The sequence below is a fragment of the Hippoglossus stenolepis genome, chromosome 23 (genome assembly GCF_022539355.2).
Source record: "Hippoglossus stenolepis isolate QCI-W04-F060 chromosome 23, HSTE1.2, whole genome shotgun sequence".
Lineage (NCBI taxonomy): Eukaryota > Metazoa > Chordata > Actinopteri > Pleuronectiformes > Pleuronectidae > Hippoglossus > Hippoglossus stenolepis.
Window position 1 is genome coordinate 6162565 of NC_061505.1, and position 17048 is coordinate 6179612.

Here is a 17048-nt window from a genome sequence, read left to right on the forward strand (position 1 = left end):
TTTTTACTTGCTGCAGTTTATGATCACTTTATTTGTGTCGTGGTTCAACAGTTTTTTTTAGTGACACATGTTCTGTAGAGAACTTGAGAAGTTCTGTGCCTCCTGCAGAGCGCACCAGGCCCATTATGAATGAGAAGTAGACCCGGTCACTCTGATGGACGTGACACGCTGCAGGACCTGATCACTTTAGACCCGCTTCCATCGATCGATCAACTAACGGGACACCGCGCGTGGGTCCACGTCGGTTCAATCGATCAACAGAGCGAGCCGAGTGAGACACGCGCGGCGCGACGTGGGTCTATTCGACGTGGAGGCCCCCCGCTGCGCACAGATACTGCGGCATTTGCTCTAAACCGGGTGTGCGCTCGTGTCCCTCCGCCGACAGAGGAAGTGCTCGCAGACCAATCACATCTGTGTTTACACCATCACCTGTCACACACACACTCCGCTAGATTTCTCTCTGTCAGGTAGGACTCCGCTATTTGTGTTATTCTGCCTTTTTTTTATTTCCTAAAATGTCCGGAGGGAGTCAGGGGCTGGATGTGGTGGGTCGGAGGAGCCGGTGCGTCCGGAGCGACCAGCGGCAGCGGCAGGCTGGGTTAGCCGGGTTAGCTCCCCCGGTGCTAGCGGGGCTGGTTATCTCCCTGCCCCGGCTGGGCTTTTTTTTTTTTTTTTTTCTCCTCCTCCCTCCAGCCGATTATCAGAAAGTCCTTGCGCCTAATCATCCCCGTGCTGAGGTCGGAGCGCCAAGTTAGCTTAGCCCGCAAGGCTAACGGGGGTTTGACCGCATTTGGCTGCAGCTCGCCTGGCGTTAGAACAGCCCGGGCTAACATCCTCTAGCTAGCAGGTGGAGAGATGTTGGTGGAGAGATGCTGGTTGTTCGGGCTGCACCGTGCACGGACGGATTAATGTCCCCCCCGTGCACGGTTAGTTAGCACCGGGAGGAGAGGGGGTAACCCAGCGGTGTTGTTGGTCCCGGTTGTTCGCACGCACGCACCGAGCTCTTTGTTTCGGTCCTCTCCTCCAATGAACAATAACTGAATTCACTCATCTGATTAATCAATACAATGGATTTAAATCCAGCAGTTTGAATTAAAATTCAGAGCAACGTAAAACCAAGTAAATCCATGGAAACAAAGTAAGAAAAATGTAATTTAAATATCTACAATGATTAAGTTGAGGTGGTGCTTTATTCATAACACATTTATAAAAGGTAATAAGATTTGTATGCACAGTCTTATTCTGCACTGCAATTATACATGTGGATGGATGTGTAGATTGAATAAAAGGTATTGATATTTGTTGTTTATTTGTATAAGCCTTTATTTAATCAGATTAGTTTCTTATAACAGTAAAAGTAAAGTCATCAGACAAACACATACATTAAAACTCTATCATATAAAACTTACACACACACACACACAACCTGGTTTCAGGAGGTTTTACCAGAGCTTTACACTTGCCAAAAAACCTACAATCTCTCTTTCACGATTTAGTTAGGACTTTGGAAACAGCAAATCGAAATGTTGTGACGTACAAAAAAAACGCATTCAATATCACTTGGTTGCATTCACAGCTGGTTCAGTAGATATAAAGTCTTCAGTTTGTCTTTGTAACAGACTGCACAGATCTGCAGGTACTCGAGGACTGCTTTGGGAATGTGTCGCTTGCCAACCACCAGAATATAAATCTGATTGACCAGATGTTTGCCACTTGAAGCTTGTCTGCAGTTTTATTTTCATATTCGTCCGCTTCTATCGTTTTCTCCACTGTTGACCGAGTAGAATATTTCTGCTGAGATGATCCTTCTTGCTGTGGGTTGTATTGTTCAGCGTGAGAATTGAGTGCTGCTCTTTTTTTGAAATAGGCTTCCATTCCATCCAGATGTGCATTTGGAAACACTGCCATGATATGAGGCATTTATCACTGATCATTTTGCTGTAGTTGCTCCTTTCTCCTTCATACTTGCTCCTCCAAGCAGCACTTGAATGGGTGCAGGGTTTTCTGCTCGAAGTCGTGCAGAAGATGTTGTAGACTTGCTGCTTTTTGACACATTACTTTCCCGACCTGAACCTTTATGGGAAGAATGAGACTCAACATTTCAAACGCTGTCCTGAGGCTCCACGTTAACCATCATCAGGAATATTGACACTTTCAGCGTTAAAGGCAACTTTCATTGCAAGACAACAGTTTGTTTACATCAGCAATGAAGTCATCGACACTGAGCATTTTTTACCTTAAACCACATTTCATGCTTTTCCATCAGTTTCATGTTTTTCTTTTCCTTCACCACAGAGAACATTAAACCTCTTCATAGCTTCGATCAACCATCAAATCCACAATTATCTCTTTTCTGTCAATTTGTCTCAGTTAAAAGTTCAGAATCAGGAAGTTGTTCTTCATCCACAGTCAATTACGCAAGTTCATCTTTGTGAATACGCGCTCAGTTCGTTTATATCGTAACTACCAATGCGTTGAAGTTACGTGCGCAACGCATTTACACCAACGGCCATTTCTTTTGCTGGAGTTAGCACTACACACATACCTTTGCGTTGCGCCCGACATGCGGGTGTTCTGAAGTGGCGTTTTTCCTCCGTGCGTGATCCGCAGCTCCGGTGCGCACGCGCAGAAATCCAACGCTGTCCTCAATGAAGCAGTTTTGAACTTAATGTAGCGACCACGTTGCCAATGAGAAGAAGCCATCACGGTTACTGATTAATTGTGTTTGAATTGTGTTTGAATTATTTTGACACGTGCAGAAAGTGTCCAGCTTCTAAAACAACAATCCACTTCCTCTGTGATGAGTCGATTTCCCACCAAAAAACTTAGACACAAGAAATCCTAACCTTCCTTTCGCAGCCATTTCCCCCATTAACTGTTTGCGTCTTACCAGCAACACCTGTGTCAAGTGACCCCCCCACCTGATTACATCAACCTCCTGCCTCATTGAGAGTGGCACTACGCCCCCTAATGGTGGGAGGCTTAACAAAACAAAACAATAACAACTCTTACAATCAGTCTTTGGTCACACAGCACGAGTCTGTGATAAGTTATCTCTCTCCCCCTTGTGAACTCAGTGTAAAACAACAGGGGCTGAATTCACAAAATATGTAGAAAGAGATGCATTTTTTTAAAAGTTAAAAACTCTCAGGGCCGTTTAATCGGTGAAAGCATAACGCGGTGACCATTGGTGGAGAGATATGGACGAGGGAGGGGAGAGGGAATCAGATCCACACAGTGCGAGGTGCAGTGCAGTGTGGCTGTTTACAGTATCACCCAGTGTCTGTGCCGTAGAGCCTTTATGGATTTCACCATGTTCACCGCTCGTCTGTTTCCTCCCCGTGCATCCAGGAGCTGAAACACACACTCACACTGAAGCGACCACGGTAGCCACTAACTGGACGGACTCTCTGGCAATTGACCTTTTGCAGGTAAGCCTGGACTCGCTTTGCACCGTGTAGACAGACTAAGCTACTTCTGCTTGAGCTCGGAGCTTACACTGAGCCTTACTGTATATTTCCCGAATGGTTTGTGTTTTATTTTCCGCCACATCCGTCTTGCACTGTTTCCCACCGCTCTCTCTTTGCTTTGAGGCAGCGTCTTTACTGGATTTCACATGACATTCTATAATCTGACTACACACTGGGAGCAACACAAAAACACTTCAAGAGAAAAAGAGAAACCCCACTGGAACATTTCATAGATTTGAGATAAAGACACAAAGTCCCTGTTGTGCTCAGCCAGAAGCATCACACAACAGATCAGCGCATGAATTTGCATGCCTGGTTATGAAAAACATCTCTGCTGTCAACACAAACATGAAATAATACAGAATAAAAGTAAGTGATCAACGTCATCGTGGACAACAATGATAACTTCGCAACATGAGTTTAACTAGAAAAACAAGTGAGAGACATAAGAGCTGTTAATTGGAGACTCATTTTGATGAGGAGCTCGTAAACGTGTGCTTTTAGGCGTTGAAACTATTTTTAATTTGCTTATAAAAAAACACAATATTCTCCCTAAATTCCCAAGGCTGTGTTTGCTTTCACAGGGTCGGTCTCTCGTGCACAGTCATTCGAGCAGCTCAGAGATTTGCAGATTTTGTTTATTTTTTGGGGGATTTCACTCTTTAAAAATGCTCATGCAAAACGCAATGTAGTATAACGTAACCTGACAAGATCCTGTGATTCTGCATCACAAGGAATGTGAGCATCAGTTGTTTATTAGTGGAGGGGCGGCTCTGAGTGTGTGACTTGTGATAACCCTCTGTCCCTGAGGCTTTGTATCACTGTGTGTTTGTCTGAGGCCGGTGGAAGTGTTAATTGAGCACCTCAGGTGGGGGGGGCAGACTATCAATACCACAGAGGCGACCTCAAGCTTCAGGAGAGAATAGACAGCAGCGCATTCAAGGGAGGGACAACACGAGACACAGTTCAGTTCTCGATTGCGCCGTCAGTACTTGATGAATATGAAATTTCATGCAGATGCAGCAGCTAATTGTCTCCTCAGAGATAATAGGGTCTAAATTATTCTTGTTTCTTTGTTCACCATCCTTCTCCACATTCAGTGGAATAGCGGAATAAGTCTTGAACCATGAGCTCAGTGGCAGTGTTGACCCCGGAGAGCTTTGCGGAGCATCGCAGCGGCCTCAAGGACCAGGACATTACAGGTAACGTCACCCTGACATCTACTTACCTCTTTTTACTTTTTTTCCCGAAGAGCCACCTATCAGCCCGAGAGATTAGGGAAAGGAATTTAGATTTTCTCTTACTTGTGGTTATGCATTTGCTTGTTTCTTTTTATCCTGTATGTGATGTTATCTAGAGACAGGTATTATTGGCATCTCTCTTTTCATCTCGGTCTTGTACTCGATCTTGTTTTCATTCTTACATACACTCTGTTATTCTTCCTTCATCTTTACCTTTTTTTTTATCTTGGTCTCTCCGGGGCCAGGCTGCGTCCCGGAGGATGAGGCCTACATCCCCACCTACCTGGAGGCCTTTCCCCCGCTGCCGGAGAAGGGAGCACCAGGGGAGAAGACCGGGGAGCCGGCTTCAGCGTGGGGCGGCAAGATCAGGCCCATCAAAGCCTCTGTCATCACCCAGGTCAGTCAAGCAGCCACTGAACACACACATAGTAGTTGCATGTACAAATGTTTTGAGTGACACACAAACATATTGAGGAAAGAAGAAAATGGCTTTCAGTTTCTGCTTTGCAAACTTTAGCAGAAAATTTCAATTTTCTCGTTACCACACGTCGTACATTTATCTGCTCTTTAGATATTTTTCTGATAGTAACTAAATCTTCACCCATTTCAGTGCCGTTAAATCTGCTCAATCCCATGTGCACCTCCTCCCCTGCAACCTGCCCTGTCCCCAGGTTTTCCATGTGCCCCTGGAGGAGCGTCGCTACAAGGACAACAGCCAGTTTGGGGAGGGCGAGGAGGCCAAGGTGTGTCTGGAAATCATGCAGCGGACGGGGGCCCACATTGAGCTGTCCCTGGCCAAAGACCAGGGCCTGTCCATCATGGTCACGGGAAAACTGGAGTCTGTCATGAAGGCTCGCAAGGAAATTGTAGCTCGGCTGCAGACGCAGGTAAATCTACATCTGCCAAGGAGGGATGTTTGTCTGTTTGTTTGTCAGTAGGATTACGCAAAAACTACCGAACCGATTTTCTTGAAACTTGGTGGAAAGATGCATTTTTTCCCCCAGTTTCACTGATTTCTCAGGGAATAATTCATAGATTTTTATTGAAAAACATCAGGCATATTCAGGGAACTGATATGAATTAATGGGACTGTTTGGCCTTGGGGAAGGTTTGCTCTCTACTTGGTGCCGAATCTTGTTCCTCTATTTTTTGTTGTGTTTATATAATGTCAAAATGCTTCATGTTGTGGTGCACAAAGTTTTCTAGCCTCGAACTGTTGGGTTACATAAGCAGATAATTAAAACACAATGCATCCCATTATAATATGGGATGGAATAGGAAACTACCAATGAAGCAGCAAGTACAAGCTTAGAAAGGTTTAATCAGTTATTTCCAAATAAAACACATAACATGGATATCAGTGCATGGCTACTTTAGCCTGGAGTTGTGATATTGCAAGTTTTATTTCACAGTTGTAGTTGTGCGTGCTGGTACAGTTTGTATTTATAGAGATGTTAAATCCTCATTAGCTTGACAGAAATGTAGTTGTGCAAGTTTTTTTTTATGTCCTGATAATGAATACCTCTGGCAAATACTGCAGGGCAGGAGAGCACCCCCACTTCAGCTGACGAATGGGACCTGACAAGTTTTAATGCAGCAATCTTTTACTTTTATTGGTGTTTTTCCGTTTTTCTCTGTCACGGTGCTTAATTTTGAGGAGATGGCTCCGTCCACAGATAAACAAGGAGGCTGAGGAATTAGCAGCAGAGAGAAAAAACGACTTGCTCCGCGGGTCGGCCAGTTTGGCGAAGAAAAAGGTTGAGGTGAAAAATGACTGTCAGCTCCCGAGGGCGGCCTTTGTGGGCTTCAGCGGCAAACGTGCTGATTTCCACTTCAGTTGGTGCACCGAGGTCCACCTGTTTAGCTGAGCTGCAGTTTTTTGATACAATAGAAAGGAAAAACAATCTGTCCTCTTCGCAAAGCTTCTGTTTTTCTTTCCCTTCTGAGTGAGCACTTTATGAGAAAACTGGCATCTTATGTGAGAAACTGAACAAAATTATGTCTGTGTCTCTAATATCAAATGTAAAACTGCCACATCAACAACTGCTTTTTAGATACGTCTGAACCTTTATAGATATTTAAATAATGCGAATAAAATCAGTTCATCCCGTGTTTTATTGCTCTTGTTCACTTTCTCCCTCACGCCTCTCCAGGCCTCGGCTACGGTTGCCATCCCCAAGGAGCACCATCGGTTTGTCATCGGCAAGAACGGCGAGAAGCTGCAGGAGCTGGAGCTGAAGACGGCCACAAAGATCGCTATTCCACGACCCGACGACCCCAGCACCAACATCCGCATCACCGGCACCAAGGAGGGCATCGAGAAAGCTCGCCACGAGATCCTGCTCATCTCCGCGGAACAGGTCGGCATCAATCTGTGGTGTGATTTTAAAAAAAGGAGTAGGTTAAGAGTACAGGGATAAATGCGCGATAAATGATTTTGGTTTCTTTCCCACTCTGTCATTAGGTGTCATGAAGGATGAAACTGTCTGTTTATACATAATTAATCTTACTCTTGATAGAATATTGGATCACGTCTTGATACTGCTGCCTCTCTAATAAGTCTCCTTCAGTATCTTTGAAAAACCAATATTTACATATTCTGTTGTCTGACCGAGTGATTGCCGCCTCACACACCCACTCACCAGGACAAGCGTGCGGTGGAGCGTCTGTCCCTGGAGAAGGCCTTCCACCCCTTCATCGCTGGCGCCCACAACCGGCTGGTGCAGGAGCTGAGCCAGGAGACGGGCGCCCGCATCAGCATCCCTCCGCCGAGCCTGCCCAAGGACGAGATCGTCATCACCGGGGAGAAGGAGGCCGTCGCCCTGGCGGTCAACCGCATTCGAGCCATCTATGACGACAAGGTACTGTCCTGCTGGTTCAAACATTATATCGTCCGAGGCGCTTCTGTTTCTTTCGTTTAATGCTGTCGCAACTTCCTGTATTTGTCTGAAAGTGTGAACTATACAAAGTACAAGTGTTCTCACTCTGCTAACGAACCAAGATTTGGTTCAGTGTGATCCAGGCCGGGCTCCGAGCCACTTTTCACACCCGTTATTTTTGGGTCAGACCAAGTGCAGAAGGTGCGAAGGTCAGGATCGAACAAGGTATGTGTGAAAGCACCCCTTAAATAACAGAGCTGTGATATTCATACGTGCTAAAGGCAATTTGTAATCCAGCTGTGGATTCTGGTGGTTGAATTTAAGGGGAAAATCTAGACCTTTGTCTCTGTCCCTTCTGTCAAAAATTGGGTGTAAAAGTGGTCTTTAAAAACCTTAAATGCAATTTGTGTTGTCACATCTGAATCGAAAATATCAGTTAATTTGCATCTTCTGAAATTCTCTTTGCTGCTGCTTAACTCCATTTTCTGTCTATAATCTTTTTAGGAAGGGGCTGAATATGTTTTCATTTTATCAATCAGTCTGGTGATGATTATTTCAACTGATGTTTTTTTGGCTCTTTTTCATCCAAATTTCAAAGCTTTCTATATTAAGAAAAACACAAAAATATCAATTGAGACACAGAAAGAAACACAGAATCAAAAACAAGGAACAAATCCAAACAGTGAAGCAGCAGGTTGTGGACAGATTCTCTCCGCGGCCTAGATCCTAAACCTCCTCTATCATAAAAAAATGTTTGATACAGTTAGACAACCTGTGTGTGTGTGTGTGTGTGTGTGTGTGTGTGTGTGTGTGTGTGTGTGTGTGTGTGTGTGTGTGTGTGTGTGATTTTGGAACGAGAAGCTTTCTATTAACGCTGCAAGAAACTATTAAAGATGGACGGATGAAGCGCGGAGAGGAAGTGTGTGTTTGTATGTGTGTGCAGCAGATAAGCGCTGGGGACAGGCGAGCCGGAGATAATGTGGAGAGAAAATTGGATTTTACCAGGGAACAACAGGATGAGAATGCTAATGTAATTTAGTTCATATGTATGAGAGGCAAAAACAAATGAATTTCTCTCTGTTGCCTTCGTGCTTTCAGTCACTCACTCTCCTCGCTCCCCTCTTGCTCAACCTTTGTCTGTTTGTTTCTCTTTCTAAATCCACGTTTACCCTCTTTTTCACTTCAGCTTCTATCTGTTCTATCTTCCCACTTCCTGTTTTTGTCATTTCTCTTTCCGTCACCTCTTGTGTTCCCAATCCGCACCTCACGTTGCTCTCAGTTCGTCCAGCTGCCTTTCCTCTGACTCCTCTGAGTCTCTTCTTTTTCCATGCTGATTATCACAATCTCGTAATCCCCCCCACAGAAGAGGAAGACCACCACCATCTCGGTGGAGGTGAAGAAATCTCAGCACAAGTACATCATTGGTCCAAAGGGCAACACCCTGCAGGAGATCCTGGAGACCACGGGGGTGTCCGTGGAGATGCCGCCGCTGGACTCCTGCTCAGAGACCATCATCCTCAGGGGGGAGCCCGACAAGCTGGGACCAGCCCTCACACAGGTCTACGCCAAGGTGAGGAGGAGAGGGGAGAGTGTGACATGGACGGAGAAAGAGCAGAAGTTTGCTCTTCTCAGGCAGAACAATGTAAATGCCATTAAAATAACTGAAAAGGAGGGATACATTTTTAATGGTGGGGTTTTTGGTGTCTGTGCAGGCCAAGAGCGTGATGGTGGTGGAGGTTACCGCTCCGGCCTGGCTGCACCGATTCATCATCGGCAAGAAGGGACAGAACATCGGGCGGATCACACAGCAGCTACCACGGGTAAGAAGGAGGAGATCATCTGAATTAGAAGCCGGCAGAGATGAAACACAAATCCCACATCCTGCAACATGACAGGCAGCGTGTGCGACCTTCCGTGTTGTAGAAGTAAAAAACAGTGTTTCAGTACTTCACGTAGGAGGTGAGGAGGGACGAGGAGTTGGCAGCAGAAAGTGACAGCAGCTTGGCAGAGGAGACTTAAAGCTGGAAACTGAGACGTGTTTATTGAGCTTTGGGATTTAGGAGAATCAACACAAAGTCGGGCAGGACAAGTGGCTCTTTGATCGAGTGTTCTTTGTTTGTGTGTGTGTGTGTGTGTGTGTGTGTGTGTGTGTGTAGGTGCACATCGAATTTACAGACGGTGAAGAGCGCATCAGTCTGGAGGGGCCGACGGAGGAGGTGGAGCTGGCTCAGGCCCAGATACAGGAGATCATCAAGGACCTGGTTGGTACTCATTCATTCATTAGCCTTTTTTTAACAAAACCTCCGGCACAGAACGTGAACAAACCAAAGACTGGTCCAACATCTAAAATCTCCCTGTGTGTGCAGCTGGTGAGGATGGACTACACTGAGGTCATCATAGACCAGCGTTTCCACAGACACCTCATCGGGAAGAACGGAGTGAACAGTGAGTAAACTGGGGCACCTGCAATGCTGGGAGGAAAGTTTCACAGCATAAAGATATATAAAGATATATAGAAATGTAGGAGGCTGGCGTTTGACCCTAAAGAGATGTAGGATGCAACGTCGCTGTTACATCACATCATCCTCCCCCCTCTTCCCCCCCTGCAGTCAATCGGATCAAGGAGCAGTACAAAGTGTCGGTACGAATCCCCCAGGACTCGGAGCGAAGTGGTCTGGTCCGGATCGAGGGAGACCCGAAGGGAGTCCAGCTGGCACGCAGAGAACTCATTGAGATGGTCCAGAGAATGGTGAGAGGAGGAGCTCTACGTTGTACCATGTGACCTAAACCCCCCAAAAAAGCCTCTTATCGCTTACGTTGACACTTCTCTCCCGTTTCCAGGAAAACGAACGCACCAAAGATCTGATCGTGGAGCAGAAGTTCCATCGGACAATCATCGGCCAGAAGGGAGAGAAGATAAAAGAAGTTCGAGATAAGTTCCCCGAGGTGAGTGTTCGCCCCCCCCCGGCGCTTTGTCTCGCTTACTCATCATCGTTAAATAACTTGTTCCGATTCAAAGTGACGAGCATTGTCTCCTCTCCCTCCAGGTCATCATCAATTTCCCCGACCCGGCGCAGAAGAGTGACATCGTGCAGCTGCGAGGGCCGAAGAACGAGGTGGAGAAATGTGCCAAGTTCCTCCAGAAGATCATTGCGGACCTGGTACGAGCCTCTGCTTTCTGTGACTGTTCCGTCTCAGTCTCTCTTCTTCTTCTTCTTGACTTCACAGCAGCAGCGTTCTTTCTTTTGTAGATCGAGAACAGCTTCTCGCTCTCTGTTCCCATCTTCAAGCAGTTTCACAAAAACATCATTGGTAAGGGCGGCGCCAACATCAAAAAGGTGAGACTTTAATGTTTGACCAAAGTCACTTGGAATTATTTGGTTCTCAACAGCTACACAGGGATTTAACATCATTATATATCATAATTTATTTTAATTTGCTTGTCAAAGCTTGTAAATCTGTTGTAAAACGACCGTAATCGTGTTCAGCCTGAAGATCTTTCCAGTGTTACATCACGTTACAGACTGAAAATAACAAAATGTTGTTTGCGCCACCACCAGATTCGTGAAGAGACCAACACTAAGATCGACCTCCCGACAGAGAACAGCAACTCGGAGATGATCGTCATCACCGGCAAGAAGAGCAACTGTGAGGCGGCGAGAGAACGAATCCTCGCCATCCAGAGAGAGCTGGTGAGAGTTAGTCATCTGTGCTGCTCACAAGGTTTTCCTGGGAAGACGAATACTTTTTTCATTTCAATTTCAATGATATTGTCCATCTGTCTCTCTTCATCTCACCAGGCAAACATTAAGGAGACGGAGGTCGCCATCCCAGCCAAACTGCACAACTCTCTGATCGGCTCCAAAGGCTGCCTGGTGCGCTCCATCATGGAGGACTGCGGCGGCGTCCACATCCATTTCCCCTCGGAAGGCTCCGGCTCCGACAAGGTCACCATCAGAGGTCCCGTTGGAGAAGTGGAGAAGGCCAAGAAGCAGCTGCTGCAGCTGGCTGAGGAGAAGGTTCGTGGGAGGTTTTGTCTTAAAATGACTCAGAAGTGAGGAACTGCAAAGAGAAGGGGAATAGAAGACAAATACTTACATCCTCTTTCCTTCCCACGGTTTTCAGCAAGTCAACAACTTCACAGCTGAGCTTCAGGCGAAACCAGAGTACCATAAATTCCTGATTGGCCGTGGCGGGGCCAATATCCGCCGCGTGCGGGACAGAACGGGGGCGAGAATCATCTTCCCGTCACCAGACGACACGGAGCAGGAGCTGATCACCATCGTAGGGAAGGAGGAAGCCGTTCGTCACGCTCAGAGGGAGCTGGAGAGTCTGGTCAAAAACCTGGTAATCTAAATACACTGTTCTTTCTAATCTCCAAAAATCACCAGTGTCATATTTTTAAACATCTACTTTTTTAATTTCAAACACTTTTCTGTTCTTCCTCCTTCCTCCAGGATGACGTGGTGGAGGACAACATGGTCGTGGATGTTCGCCACCACCGCCACTTTGTGTGTCGGAGAGGCCAGGTGCTGCGGGAGCTGGCGGAGGAGTACGGCGGCGTGGCTGTGAGCTTCCCTCGCACGGGGGCCAACAGTCAGCGGGTCACTCTGAAGGGAGCCAAAGACTGCGTGGAGGCCGCGAAGAAACGCATCCAGGAAATCATCGAGGACCTGGTCAGACACGTTCCAGAAATTACATTGTTGCCAATAATGATGAATGACTTTTGGCAAGAGACATCTATAATCTTCAATATCGATGTTCAGGTCAAAGCTAAATCTAAATAGTCTAATGTAATTATTGCCAGTAGTATTGGCATATTACATTATAGGCAGGATCAGGAAATAAAGAGGTTGTATATTGTCCTGAAGGACTCTGCAGCCCGGAACTGTAACCACTTGGCTGCCATGGCAACCAAATGACCTTGTGTCCTGAGAGCAGTGTGAGCCTCATCTAGGAATTGATGGAGCCAGTTCCCCTGAAACTCTGCGTTGTGTTTGGTGTCGGCACCGTTGTCACCCAGATGTCTCCTCCTCTCACCCCCCCTCTCTCTCTCTCTCTCTCAGGAGTCCCAGGTGACCATGGAGGTTGCCATCCCTCAGCGCTACCACCGGGCCATCATGGGGCCCAAAGGCTGCCGCATTCAGCTCATCACCAGGGAGCACGAGGTTCAAATCAAGTTCCCCGAGAGAGACGACAGCGCCGCAGGTCAGAAACAAAACACGCAAAGGAAGAGTAGCTGCAGCTGTAAAACTTGTACAGAGAAAACACAGCTCTCTGCAGGTATAGGGTTTCTGATCTCTGCCGTTACTCCAGGGACACAGTATTTACCATTTATTACTCAATCACGGTTAATAATTGCAACTAAAGGAAATGTACGCAAAAAGTTTTTATTTGGGAAACATCTTCTTGTTTTGTAATCTTTTTTTACTGATACAGTTTCAGGTCAGGAGCCTCCACCACAAGAAAATGGCGAAGTCAGTCCAGAGGCGGAGTTCGTCCCCCGCAAGTGTGACGTCATCGTCATCTCTGGGCGGGTAGAGAAGTGTGAGCCGGCTAAAGCCGCCCTACTGGTGGGCCCCATGTTGTTCTGTCTCTTTTCCCCCCACCTCTCTATCATCCTTTCTCTAATCTTGTCCCCGCCTCCTCCCTCAGGCGTTGGTGCCCATCACGGAGGACGTTGAGGTGTCGTACGAGCTGCATCGCTACATCATCGGTCAGAAGGGCAGTGGAATCAGGAAGATGATGGAGGAGTACGAGGTGAGCTCACACTCTGGCGCCATCTTCTGGCCAAGAGACAACACACACTGTTGGACACGCTTGGATATTGTGATGAATTAAACTCAGTGCGTGTAAGAGACAACGTAACTGATCTGGGATTGATTGTGTGCACGTGCAGGTGAACATCTGGGTGCCGCAGCCTGAGAAGCAGCTGGATGTGATCAAGGTGACGGGTCTGGAGGCCAACGTGGAGCGAGCCAAGCAGGGTCTGCAGGAGAGGGTGAAGGACCTGCAGGCCGAGCAGGAGGACAGAGTAAATGACACGTTCATCCATCTATCATCCATCTAGCTTTCAGAACACGTTGACTTGTTTTGAGCTAAAAACGTGCACACAAATATTCTGATAATTGACGCACTGGTCATTTTATTGCGTCCACAAGAGACCTCGAGACGTGTGAACATACCTTTGATATCTCACCGAACCTCCCTGCTTGTTTTCCTCCCAGGCCCTGCGGAGCTTCAAGGTCACCTTGTCTGTGGACCCCAAATTTCATCCCAAGATCATCGGCCGCAAGGGAGCAGTCATCTCTCAAATCAGGAAAGACCACGACGTCAGCATCCAGTTCCCAGACAAAGGAGACGAGCAGCAGGTTTGTGCTTTTAACTCCTCATTCCTCCTTCGTCTGATCCAAAACGTTTCCTCTTCCTTCACCTCTATTTTCATGGAACTATCGGCTTATTTTTCCTTCCGGCGCCCGGCCTCCCTTCCCAGGATCTGATCGTGATCTCTGGGTACGAGCGGAATGTGGAGGAGGGGCGTCAGGCCATCCAGCAGCTGGTGGCCGAGTTGCAGGAGATGGTGAGTCAAGACGTGCACCTGGACCCGAGGACCCACGCTCGCATCATTGGAGCCCGGGGCAAGGCCATCCGCAAGCTGATGGAAGAGTTCAAGGTCGGATTGGTTTATATTTAAAAGCTGTACTGGGAGTTTTGTGTTCGTTATTGTTTAATTTACTGAATCCTGAATATGTCTTTTTCCAGGTGGACATACGGTTTCCTCAGCCGGGCTCCGACGAGCCTGACAAAGTGACTGTGACGGGCCTTCCAGAGACTGTGGACAACGCCATCGACCACCTGCTCAACTTGGAGGAGGAATATGTGAGTGCAGCCTCAGCTCAGCCAAGATAGATATGATATTCAGTGTTTCTATTCTGGCACAGAAGGTGATGGGCCTCAGTATCCAACAAGGATCTTCTTTTCCTTTCTTCTCGTCTCTCAGATGCTCAACGTAACAGAGACTGAGACCTTGGCGGCGTACATGAAGCCTCCATCCCGCTGTGGAAGTGGAGGAGGTGCAGGAGGAGGGGACGATAGCAGCGGAGGTCCTGCCAAGGGCTTTGTGGTGCGGGACGCTCCCTGGAACGATTCAGGGAACAAGGTGGGAACGTGCTTTTGATCTCTTTAGCAATTTCTCCCTCAATCGGTTGAAAGAAGAAGCTTTTCACAGAAGTTGTGTAAAATGTAGATTAAAGAAAAGAGAAAGTAAAAAAAACACTTTATTTCACTTTGTTTGTTCCAGGCTCCTGACATGAGCAGTGCGGAGGACTTCCCCACATTTGGGACGGGCGTGGCCCCGAAACAAACTTCAGCCTGGGGCCCCAAGAAGTTCTGAAGCTGCTGCTCATGTGGAGGAAAACAACAACAAAAAAAAACTTCTGTAAAGTAGATGAGAGACAAAACAAATCTCTAATCAAACTGCTGCTCGCCTTCCTTCCTCCTCCTCCTCCTCTTCTCCTTAGTGACCTCCCCTTGTCTCCTTTTCTCTGTAAACCCCCCTCGAACTTTCCTCCCACAACCAGCCACAACGAATTATGGGAGAACCATTTCCTTTTGTCCTCATCTGTCTCTCTTCTTGGTACCTCCACCTCCTCCTTGAGGATAAAAAAAAAGAAAAAAAAGGAACGTGGAATGCTCCCTCCATAGTTCGGCTGTCCTGCTCTGCCTCCCGGGGTCGCACCCCCCCCCAACCCGACTCCTGAACTCTCCACTGACGTGAACTGTCAGCTCATCAGAGTGAGTTAAACATGTTGAGTGGAGTCAGCGTGCACTGGGGAAACAAGGGGGCAGGGGATCATGCGTCCAAGTTGCAAAAGCTAAATCTTGGATTGTTTTTTGTAAGCTCAAAGAAGATAAGAGGGCAGCCTGTGTTTTACTGTTTGTAAACTACAGCATCTTTTAATGTTCTTTTCCTGTGTTTCTTTTTTTGTATGAGGTTTCTTGTCAGCTCAACCTTTTTAGTGTGGTGCAGTAGTTGAGACAAGGAGCTGGGTGTGTGAGTGAGTGTATGTCGGCGGGAAAAAAACCAGCTGCTGCCGCCGACTCTGCAGGTTTTAATTTAAAAATCCCGAATCTACAGATGTGGAAGCTTATTGTTTGTAAATGTTTTATTTATTCAAAAAAAAAAAAAAATAAGGAAAAAGAAAGAAAACGGAGCCATTTCGTTTGAAACTACTGTGATGATGCGTTTTTTTTTTATAAAAGCAATTACTGTAGCTTGATGCTGACAAACTTGTGTTCGGGAGCAAATGTTGTGCTTCAGGGTTTTGGAAAATGTTACCAGTTGTTGTTGTAAGTGTACAAAGAACTTTTTCGCTATTTTTTTAAACTGTGGGATTTTTGTTGTTAGTTTCTGGCATATTTGAAAAAGACTGTGTGTGTGTGTCTGTGTGCGTGTGCGTGTGGAAGTTAAGATGTATATTTGAATGAAGCTGAACCAAACTTTTACGTCGTCTTTTGTCAGTTTTGTGTCTCCTCTCTGAGCCGTTCTCGGAGCCAACGAGTTTCTGTCGACATGCACACAAATGCTGCTTCAAATCCGCGATCTGGTTTCCTCTGGTACAAGTGCTTCAGTGACATTTTGTAGCAAACACCTCCGTTGCCCCTTTAATTCCCCTTTTTCCAGTCCTGAGACTTTAAAAACTCAAACTGCGCTGTTCCGTTTGCCCGGATCTCAATTAGTCTTCACCCCCGGTGGTCTTAAAGGAACAAGACGAACACTTGTTGGTGTTCTGAGAAGATCGATGCTGCTCTGATGTCTGGGTGAGAAGAGTCGATTAACGGAGCTCAGGATTAAGACTGAAACCAGGAGGAAGAATTCGGAAAAGAAGACATTAAAAGTCCAGTGTGTAAGATTTAGGTGAAAGGGCTCTATTGGCAGAAATGAAATATAAAATAATCCTAGTGATGTTTTCACTAGTGTGTTTCATCTAAATTGTATTAAATGTTGTTTTCTTTACCCTAGAATGGGCTCTTTATATTTAAATAAATTATATTTACATCTGGAGCAGGTCCTCTTTTTACAGTAGCCCAGACTGAACAAACTAAACACCTTTTGAGTTTTTATGACAACTGAAGGCTACCACAGGTTCTCCTTCATATTTGGAAGGCGAGGTGAGGGGTGTTCAGCTGCAACATGCAACTTCACCACTAGGTGTCACTAAATTCTACACACTGAACCTTTAAGGCGTGAAGAAAACGTCTACAAACACGTAAAACTCACAATTTTTTACGCTATCTCGTTTGTGTAATTCGTACAAAAACAGAAACAGAAATACTGCAATTTTTGGTTTTACAAAAAGTTATGTCAAAACATTTTTGGAGATAGAAACGATTATTGTGATTAAAGTAAAGTTGGATTTTTTTTTCCAGTTCCGCTAGCTGTTTCCTCATGTCCACGA

The 17048-nt window shown here is 46.3% G+C and overlaps 1 protein-coding gene across 1 annotated transcript; it reads left to right on the plus strand.

The window, feature by feature from the left end:
• The first annotated feature begins 345 nt into the window (after positions 1-345).
• Positions 346-16095, plus strand: hdlbpb (high density lipoprotein binding protein b). Its single transcript, XM_035148366.2, has 28 exons — positions 346-467; positions 3352-3431; positions 4571-4672; positions 4957-5108; positions 5383-5598; positions 6865-7071; positions 7357-7572; positions 8954-9160; positions 9303-9410; positions 9747-9851; positions 9957-10035; positions 10200-10339; positions 10432-10536; positions 10638-10751; positions 10842-10928; positions 11151-11282; positions 11391-11609; positions 11716-11937; positions 12048-12266; positions 12657-12798; positions 13030-13163; positions 13246-13350; positions 13490-13624; positions 13818-13961; positions 14084-14263; positions 14353-14469; positions 14591-14749; positions 14891-16095. The coding sequence occupies exons 3-28, from the start codon at positions 4597-4599 to the stop codon at positions 14981-14983; spliced, it is 3813 nt and encodes a 1270-aa protein (XP_035004257.1). The 5' UTR covers positions 346-467; positions 3352-3431; positions 4571-4596; the 3' UTR covers positions 14984-16095.
• The last annotated feature ends 953 nt before the right edge of the window (positions 16096-17048 follow it).

Bases quoted from the DNA above. Each gene is read 5' to 3' on its own strand.
- hdlbpb (XM_035148366.2), top strand. From the start codon at position 4,597: ATGAGCTCAGTGGCAGTGTTGACCCCGGAGAGCTTTGCGGAGCATCGC. The intron at 7,072-7,356 runs GTCGGCATCAAT...CCCACTCACCAG, and splicing joins TGCTCATCTCCGCGGAACAG to GACAAGCGTGCGGTGGAGCG. The intron at 13,351-13,489 runs GTGAGCTCACAC...GTGCACGTGCAG, and splicing joins AGATGATGGAGGAGTACGAG to GTGAACATCTGGGTGCCGCA.